At 42.2% G+C, this 10,380-nt stretch overlaps 1 protein-coding gene across 1 annotated transcript in view; it reads left to right on the top strand.

Annotated features, from left to right (window-relative positions):
• The window catches only part of LOC109910887 (Down syndrome cell adhesion molecule-like), a 490,591-nt gene that overhangs the window by 444,848 nt on the left and 35,363 nt on the right, over positions 1–10,380 (top strand). The window contains exons 25-28 of the mRNA XM_048603034.1: positions 156–332; positions 1,818–1,848; positions 5,871–5,986; positions 9,768–9,917. Coding sequence (XP_048458991.1) covers positions 156–332; positions 1,818–1,848; positions 5,871–5,986; positions 9,768–9,917 — 474 coding nt within the window. The remainder of the gene's footprint in view (positions 1–155; positions 333–1,817; positions 1,849–5,870; positions 5,987–9,767; positions 9,918–10,380) is intronic.

Below are 10,380 nucleotides of genomic sequence, written 5' to 3' on the forward strand. Positions count from 1 at the left end.
TTTTCTGAAGAAGGGTCTAGACCCGAAACGTCAGCTTTCCTGCTCCTCTGATGCTGCTTGGCCTGCTGTGTTCATCCAGCTCTACACCTTGTTATCTCCTACCTTGTATCACTCTGTTAGAGCAAATAAATCATATTGTGTCTTTAACCACACAGGTACAATCCCACCGCTGATTAAATCGGTGGTCCAGACCGAGGAAGGAATGGCAACTAATGAGGAACTGAAAATGCTGGTGACCATCTCGTGCATTCTGCTGGCTGCCCTGCTGCTGTTTGCTCTGCTTCTGATTGTTCGAAGACGACGGAGGGAACAGCGTCTGAAAAGACTGAGGGGTTAGACACGTTTATAGTCATCGAGTTATAGAGCTTTACAGCATGGAAACAGACTCTTCGGTCCAACTTGCCCACGCTGACCAGATATCCTAAACTGATCTAGTCCCATTTGCCAACATTTGGTCCAAAGCCTCTAAACCCTTCCTATTCATATACCCATCCAGATGCCTTTTAAGGTGGCATAGTGGTTAGCACTGCTACCTCACGGCACCAGGGACCCAGGTCTAATTCCAGCCTCGGGCGACTGTCAGTGTGGAGTTTGCACGTTCTCCCCATATCTGCCTGGGTTTCCTCCAGGTGTTCTGGTTTCCTCCACAGTCCAAAGATGCGCAGGTTAGGTGGATTGGCCGTGCTAAATTGCACATAGTCCTAGGGTGGGATATGCTCGGATAGGGTAGGAGGTGGATCTGGGTGGGATGCTCTTCAGGGGTTGGTGTGGACTTGATGGGCCAAATGGCCTACTTCCACACTGTAGGGATTCTATGAAATGTTTTAATTGCACCAGCCTCCACCACTTCCTCTGGCAGCTCATTCCATACACACACTATCCTCTGCGTGAAAAAGTCACGCAGGTCCCTTTTAATCTTTCCCCTCTCACCTTAAATCGCTAGTTTTGAACTCCCCTACCCACGGAAAAAAAAAACCTTGTCTATTCACCCTATTCATGCACCTCATGATTTTAGAAACCTCCAAACATTGCCCCTGGGTTTCCAACATTCCAGGGGAAAAAGCCCCAGCGTATTTAACCACTCACTTTTGCTGAAATCCTCCAACCCTTGCAACGTCCTTGTAACTCTTTTCTGAATGCTGTCAAGTTTCACAACATCTTTCCTGTAGCAGGGAGATCAGAATGATGGCAGTATTCTAAATGCAGCCTCACCAATGTCCTGCACAGCTGCAACAATACATCCCAACTCCGATACTCCATGCTGAACAATGAAGGCAAGCGTGTCAAATGCCTTCTTCACTACTCTGCTTACCTGCAATTCTACTTTCAAGGAACCTGAACCCTTAGGTCTCTTTATTCGGGAAAACTCCCCAGGGTGCTACCGTTAAATGTATAAGTCCTGCCCTGATTTGCCTTTCCAAAATGCAGCACCCCACATTTATCTAAATTAAATTCTATCTGCCACTCCTTGGTCCATTGGTCCATCTGCTCAAGATCCCATTATACTCTGAGGTCCAAATCATTCACATGAATGACTAAAAGTGGTGGACCCAACTCTGATCCTTGCGGCACACCAGTGTCATAATTTCTTTAACAAGTTTCTTTGGTTAATCTGCTTTAATGAACATACCCATGCCCTCCCCTGACTCATCATTTAAAGATGTCACCAGCCTTGACCTCTTTCTCCCATTTGAATGTTTTTATTACCAGGTTAAGCTGTCACATGGTATAGCATGGCCAGCATGGTGCCATCTCAAGGTTCTTTCTTTTTAACAGTTCGAGTCAGGCACAACAATGAGTATCTTCTTTTCTTACAGATGCCAAAAGTTTGGCCGAGATGCTGATGAGGTAATGCACTGTGATTTTTCTGTATTCAATGCCATTCATCTTGAAGAATGTCAATGATGATACCTGTTCTAGCTGGGGATTTGTGTCCTTGTTTAAAAGAAGAATCAATGTCACTGGGGGTCATTCCAAAGTCACACCAGGCAGGAGTACGGTCTCTCCATCCACCCACATGTGTCAGAGTGAGATATGGACCTTAATACCAGCCAATTGTGGGTTATGGGTCCTAAGCAAACATCCTTCAGCAGCTGGCCTCTTCTCAGAAAGTGGGAAACCAGCTGGTATCTATGTTGAGCTGCCTGGCAAGGCCAAGACTTTGACAGTGATCCTAGAGTCGAACATTGGGTGATGGGTGTGGCCTCAAATTGGGCATCAGTAATCTCAGATTGTTTTGTGCTATTGCAGTATGCCAGTCAGAAGTCGTTAACATGTTTTGGGTGAAGTCTTTGATCCACAGGTTGAATTGGATAGAGAAATCCTAGAGAAATGCCTGAAACATTTTGTATGGCAATTTGCTGAAAGCATGAGCTATTAAAGTCATAGTTAAAGGGAAGGGGGCATCTGATTTGATTTGATTTGACTTATTGTAGTCACATGTACCTAAGTACAGGGAAAAGGTTTGTTTTGCTAGCAGCACAGGTAGATCAAGGACACACAGATCATAGGGTGCTTAGACAGAGCGAGGCATACAGGGTTACGGCTGCAAGGAAGGTGCACAACGGAAGGTCATCATTATTTGATGTTAGAGAGGTCCATTCAACAGTCTAATAACAGCAGGGAAGAAGCTGTTCTGATGTTGGCAGCCTCCCCATGGCAATGAGAAGTGTAAATGGAGTCCATGCATGGGAGGTTGGCTTCCGTGATGGTCTGGGCTGTGCACACAAATTTCTGTAGTTTGTTACGGTCCTGGGCAAAGCAGTTGCCATACAAGGCTGTTATGCACCCAGATAGAATGCTTTTCTATCATGCATCTCTAATCTACATCAATGGAGCAAGGTAATACTTAGCCAGTCAGAGTGTTAAAATAACAATACATAGATTGAGAAGGAAGTGTTTTATTATACTTGTTATTGCTAGGGTCAGCATATTTGGCAAGGCCAGCCCATCACTAATTTGTCCTTGGGAAACTGGTGCTGAACTGCGTTCTTGAGCTGCTGCAGTCCATGCGGCATACGGATATCTGAGTACTGTTAGACATGAAAGGATTAGAGATATGGCCCTCTGTCAGGATGGTGTGTGGCTTGGAGGGGAACTTGTAGGTTGCAGCGTTCTGTTCTTCTCCTACCCTTGTCCTCCTGGACTGTTGAACGGCTGGATTTGGAAAGTGTAAGCTAGAGTTGATGAATCCAATGTCAAATCTGGCAAAGAAATGAAACAAGGAGAGGGAAAGAAAGATAGAGAAAAGGAGCAAAATAAGACAGCAATTAAAACGTAAAGAAGTGAAATGCCACTCAGTACTAGAGACGTTCTATGGAGATAATTAACATCTAAAGGTCGAGTCCCCACAATCTTACCAGATTATAGGGCTGCTGTCTCAGAGAGAGACAGACAAATGGTGGTGATTTAGCCTGAGGTTCACCATGCCTCAGGCAAGGGGAAAGGATGGGAAGGAAAGCTTTTCATGGTAACCTCAGCCAGAAATGAACGCACACTGCTGGCATCACTCTGCATTGTAAACCAGCCATCAAGCCAACTGAGCATATTGAACCTCAAATGCCATCTAATGCATTGTTAAGAGAATCTCTGATGATCAGTTCAGGTTTAAATATACAAAAATGTTCACTAGTTCTTTGAGTCACTTCAGACTAACTTGTACATATCTTTAAGTATGGTGATGACATTGCTCACTCAATACATTTCAATGGTGAGAAGGACAGTGAGATACCATTTTCCTGAAACTGACAGTGCATTTGGACAACAATATTTAAGTTCCAGCCCTTATCTTTGCCTATATTTAAGGTTCCTGTGGAATTTATGCTTAAATAATAGCAAGCAATGTAAACCTCATCATTATTCCGCCAGCATGTTATGGCTAATATTCTCAGGGAACCAAACATGTTAAAATATCTTAGAAGCAATTGTTCTGATCACATTTGTTTAAATATTGTGATGCCCTGTGCCTGTTAGGGGAGGCATGTTTTGGATAAATATTTAAAGATGAAGAAATGTTGAGCGTCTGTAGATAATGTAAACTAAACCATTCCTCTAATTCAAGGAGACTGTCGTGAATTACCATACTCTATTGCCGACATATAGCAAATGGCTGCAATTGAAAAAATGTTATTGATGTCATAAATTTATTTGAAGGGTTCGCACAGCAATGTCAAGGTTCGCTTAGATTGCCTTGCCTGTTCTGTTTCCTATTTTATCCTGTTGCAGTGGAGTTGTGTCCTATGTTTCCTGAAACTCAGTGTCAGATGTTTGTATGCTCCACAGACCTTTAAAAATGTTGGGAAGGACACAGAGATAGAGGTGACATCTGATAGATCCAGTTTTTGTCAGCAGGTGACTGGTACAACTGAAGTGGGAAACCCCAACTCAGAAAAGAAACCTGAATTTAGTGCTGTGCAGAAACAGATCCCATTTTGCCTGTTCCAAGGATCTTAATTTGCAGTGTGGCAGTAACAAATTGATGGAGGGGACTAAATTCTCTTGAAGGCTGGAGAATGTCTTTATAACCGTCAAGGTCTGAAATTTCTCTCAATAATACCATTCTTTACAATGAAAAGAAAAAAGCTGTAGTTGCCATGGAGAGCTTTTTAAACAAAATCTCTGTTACATTGCTTTGCCTGGCAGTCCATCTGGAAAGAAGCCATCAGGTTAAAAAAAAAGTGCCAGCTGCTCAGTCAATTTCCATAGATCTCTCTGTTGACATTTACACAGAGGTCATCCTTTGGTTTTAACTGAAAATGCTTGGCTGAATTTAAGAAGCTACAGTTATTTCGGTAATGGGTTCCAAATTCACCATTTGATTGACTGTTTAAAGAAGCTATTAAAGGATTACCTGTCTTTGATGTGGGATCTGAATATAAGTTTTGTTCTTATTGGAAATTAACTATTTCAGATTTAAAAGCTTTTGCAGATTTTGTGTTTAGAAAGTATTATTCCTTAATAAGTTTGCAGGTGTGAGAGCTATCTTATGCTACTGCTACTTGTTTTGTTATTTATTTTTACTCAAACTTTTCCAGAGGAGCATTCACCTTAGTAAAATAAATATGACCCTTGAATTCAAACCCAGTTCATAGCTACAGTATTGTCTATAGGTCTGGTTTCCTTAACCAAAGAAAGATAAATTTGTCTTAGAGGGGCAACGAAAGTTCACTACATTGATTCCTGGAATAAGAGACCTATCCTATGAGGACAGATTGTTACAAATGCACCAAAACATTTTTGACTTTAGAAGAATATTTTTTTGTTTGAAATATATAAGCCTTGATGCTGAGAAACTGTTTCTCCAAAGTGGAGAGTCCAGAACTGAGGGTAATAGTCACAGGATAATGGAATGGGGAAGGAAGTTGAAGTCGAGATAGAACTTCAGCTGTGATATTGAATGGCAGAACAGCCTTGAGAAGCCATATGGTCTATTTCATTTCTTATGTCCTTGTGTTCCTGCTGAGGTGAAAATCTTATTCTCTGACCTGGAAATTGCTAAGGCAATGACATCCAGCTCCAGTTAGATGTGATCCCACAAGTCCCCATTATTTCACACTGTTTCATTCAACTGAACACAAAGATGGCTTGGAGATCAGTGGGCTGTGTAGCCGCAAGGAAGTGCTGCCTTTTCAACTTACCCATAGCTTGCAATGGATTTTCCCCAGTGGCATCAACCACACTAGCATGCACTTGTTTTAAAGAGAATCACAAACTAGTGAAGAACTACACAATAAAAATAGGAAGCTTTTGCAATGAAATAATGATAATTACATCGTTATGTGGAAGACGTCAGATGTCCTGGCTGACACCTGAACTCTGCCGAAGGCACAGATATTGGGTTATATGTGCTTTTTCTTTTTGTCTTTTTCAAGTAAAAACACAAGGACATCTGATACCCTGAATAAACAGCAGCAGACACTGAGAATGCACATCGATATCCCTCGTGCACAGCTTCTGATAGAAGAGAGGGATACCATGGAAACAATAGGTATGAAATTCACCATCTCAACACTCTCCAATCGTGAAATTATGTCGTTTAATTCCTCAATTCATTGCCTTTTTGACCATTAATCTGGATATAACGCTAATCTGTCCTGCAGTTAGAGGGACAACGTTTCCTTTTCTTAGGGGCAGAGTCTTGTTCAGGAGCTGGATGGGCCTTGCCAGCTGGTTGGAGAGCTGGAGAGATCCCTGCACTGGTGCTTGGCAATGGAGGGACATGGTGAGAAAGAGATTGAAGAGGAAACTGCTCCCTTTCCTATGTTCAGCCCTTTGATCAGGCTTTGAGTATCTTTGCTCAAGGGCTGTACCTGCCCTTATTGGCTGAAAAAGTGGCCCACATGTGTTATTCTTTGGACATACTGCATGGGACTTGCACACATGTGACTGGGCTTATCCCAATATTAGAGAGATGAGGCCCTTAGAGTAGTCCTTAATTGATCAATTAAGGGACTCAATTCATGGAGCAGGAAAACCAACCAGAGGCCTTCCCACCTAGAACTTAGAGTCATAGAGTCATACAGTGCAGAAACAGACTCTTTGGCCCAACTTGACCAGGCTGACCAGGTTTCCTAAACTGAACTATTCCCTACATTTGGCCCATATCCCCCTAAACCTTTCCTATCAGTTTACCTGTCCAAATGTCTTTTAAATGTTGTCATTGCACTCTCCTCTACTACTTCCTGTGGCAGCTCATTCCATAAACACACCATCCTCTGTGAGAAAAAATTGCTGCTCAGGTCCCTTTTAAATCTTTCCCCTCTCACCTTAAACCTATGCCCTCTAGTTTTGGACTCCTGTACCTTGACCATTCACCCTATCTGTGCCCCTCATGGTTTTATAAACCTCTAAAAGGTCACTCCTCAACCTCCAATGCTCCAGGGAAAGAAGTGCCAGCCTAGCCAGCCTTTCCTCATGACTCAGACCGTCTAGCCTTGGCAACTTAATTATGGTAGGGGTGAAAGACAGGGTGGGAGAGAGGGTTGGAAGTGTCACCCCAGACTAAATACCTTTCCTGCCAGCAAGCTTGCCACCTTTGGGAGTGGAAGATTTTGCCCTTGACTCTGAAGGACTTGGACAAATGTGTGTAAATTTGCCAGAATTCACAGAACCACAGAAGTGTTGCAGCACGGAAGGTCATCCAACCCATTGTGTCTGCATTGGCTCTTCAAACGAGCATCATTTCTTACTAGCAATTCTATGCTTTTTCCCCATACCCATGCCTCAACTGAACTTTCCTCCACTACACCTTCATGTAGTTTATTCTCTACTGAGCTATTCGCTGTGTGGAAAAGTTTTTCTTGCATCGCATTTGCTTCGTTTGCAAGTCACTTTAAAACTGTGCCCACTGGTTCTTTATCCTTGTACATGCATTATCAGTTTCCCACTGTCTACTCTATCAAACCTGCCCCTAACTGTGAATTGTACCATTGGGTTTCATTCTATTGAAGATTGTAGAGGAACTGCTGCTTTGTTCTTCTTAGTGTAAGTTGTGGGGAGATTTAATAAAAGTGTTCAGAATTATAGAGGATCTTAATAGGATAATTAAGGAGCGATTGTTTCTACTGACACAAGAGTCAGCAACCAGATGTCAAAGACTTAAGATCAACTGGAAAAGTAAAATAATTACAATTTAACATTAAAATAGTGAAGAAGCGATTTTTAAAAATGAATCAGTAATTCACTGCATGAAAGGATATTGGGAAGAGATTCATGGAGTCAAAGAGTAATTTACTGCACAGAGGGAGGCACATAATTACCATTCCGAATTCAATAATAACCTTCCCAAGGCAATTGGATATATACTTGAAAAGGAAACATTTGCAGGTTTGTCGCAAAAGAGAAATGGAACTAATTGGAAACCTCTTTTAAACAAGCAACATCAGTACAATGGGTTGCTTGGGCTTCTTCTGTGCTCTATGATTGTATAGCTTGTATGCTTGCATGGTGGCTCGGTGGTTAGCTCCGCTGCCTCATAGTGCCAGGAGCCTGGATTCAATTCCACTCTTTGCTGGCTGGCTGTGTGGAGTTTGTGCATTCTCCCTGTGTTTGTGTGGGTTTCCTCCTGCAGTCTAACCATCTGCAGATTAGGTGGATTGGCCATAGTGTCAAGGGATGGTGGATTAGCCATGGGACATGCAGGGTTACAGGGATAGGGTAGGGGGTGGTCGTGGGTGGGATGCTCTTTTGATGGTTGGCATGGACCAAATGGCCTGCTTCCACACAGTAGGGATTCTATGATTTATACATATAGGTACAGACTTTTTTCTAGTTACAATTGGTAGCACAAGGCACTGACAGCTCTCCAGTAGTTTGTTCAAGCGGTCAATCTTCATCAATAATATTAGACAGTAAGCATTGCCATGATAACCTTTCATGGTAGGTAGTAAAAAAAACCTTTTGCCTTTGTTCAATCCCTGCACAGTTGTACTTACCAGTAGGAGTCACCATATTGTAATCATATGATATCAAAATGCCTATATTTCTTCATCAACTTTTTTCTAATATAAAATGACTATGTCAGCATATCAGACAGCTGCAATGTGGTCACACTGAGGTTACATTGCCCGGCCAGTGATGGTGCTGGAGCATCTCAGCCTACTCCTCTGCCAGGATTGTTGAGGAGATCAGACAAGTCAAACTCCTTGCTTCCCAAATCCACTGCATCTTTTGTATTTACCTGCAAATGATTATATAAAATATATTTATATAATAACAAGGACAGGATTAATGACTTTGAAATGACCACTGAATTGCACTAGTGCATGATGTCTATTTATTCCTATCTTTCAGCACCACTTTATGTAAATAGATCACATTGAAACCATGTGCAATGCCAAAAGAGAACTTACCTGTATGTGTGCGTTTACATAGTATTTTATATATATCATGTAAAGAGATGTGCACAAATAATTAACTGTTACTTGTCATTGAGAATGAAAAGATCACTTTGATAAAGCTGAAACTACAATGGAGTTTTGGGGTAAACAAAGGTTTAAGGGCCAATAATAATCAGAAAGGAAGTGGAATTGCACATGCGCATACCCAATGTGACAGGAGAGAGCCGTATAAGTTATAGCACAGTAGGAGGCCATTCAGTTCCTCATACTGGAGCTGGCGCTTAGTCAGTCCTTAACTTGAACAGTGTACACTAATCTCCTTTTTCTCTCAGCCTCACCTCTGAATCAGAAGGTTGTGGCCTTATGCCCCATTCCAAAGACTTAAACCCATCATCTAGGGTGATTCCAGTGCACTGCTGAACAGAGTGCTGCACTGTCAGTGGTGCCATCTTTACGTTGAGGCACGTAAACAAGGCCCTGTCTACTCTACAGAGTGTGGCTAAGAGTTGCAAAACAAAAGCAGAGAAGTTGTCCATGATCTTCAACAGTCAGCATTGTTAAGGTGGAAAACCTGGTAATTTAATCCATGGCTGTTTGTGAACACTTGCTGTTCCAGTTGGTTGCCTTTTATCCCTTCATTTGAACAGTAAGTTAACCTCAAAATGTTTCAGGTGCAGTGTTTTGCTGAGATAGCAGATGTGCATTTAACCCTGCAAGTTCTTTCTGTGTCCTTGCTCAGAATCATAGAAATGGTGGGAAGTTCAGAATGGATTTGTACAGGAACCTAACTCACCAGAAAGTCCACTCTGAAGCAATAAAGCCTCTCTTGATTGCATCAAACTGCAGGCCACCTTTCATTTTAATATCGCTCTTGGATGAAAATCTATAGAAAGACCGATTTATAAACAGTGTACACCTGCTGTGTTACAGATGACCGATCTACTGTGCTACTGACGGATTCAGACTTTGGAGAGGCTGTGAAACAGAAGTCGCTAACAGCCACACACACTGTCCATTACCATTCAGTCTCGCAGGCCACTGGGCCTCTTGTGGATGTTTCAGATGCTCGACCTGGAACCAGTGAGTATTTTTGACGTAGATTGAATACTAGTAAGAAAAGCCAACATGACAGTGTGTGGGGGATGGTGGTCATGATGGTGAACAGATATCTTCCCATCAGTAGTCAAGGCTGTCTTTAACTGTTGTTGGCTTCATTGTAGTAGGGATGGGCATTTTTCTCATAAATTCTGATAGGATCCCAGCATGTGTTTTAAAGAGTATCCTTCAAAGAGCTTGACTCTGAAATTCCATTTCAAATGCTCCTGGTGTAACTTCCCAGAAAATGACATAAACCCACTGCTACTTGCAAAATGCCTCTCAGAATACTGTGTTATGGAACCTGCTTCTAATGTTCAAATTGATAGGTATTTCAGGCATTAAATTCTCCCAAATAATGTTTAGTCTGTGTCAGAGGAGAAATAGACATAACAAGGTGTAGAGCTGGATGAACACAGCAGGCCAAGCAGCATCAGAGGAGCAGGAA

This window comes from Rhincodon typus, chromosome 11, assembly GCF_021869965.1.
Source record: "Rhincodon typus isolate 14 chromosome 11, sRhiTyp1.1, whole genome shotgun sequence".
NCBI classification, from domain to species: domain Eukaryota; kingdom Metazoa; phylum Chordata; class Chondrichthyes; order Orectolobiformes; family Rhincodontidae; genus Rhincodon; species Rhincodon typus.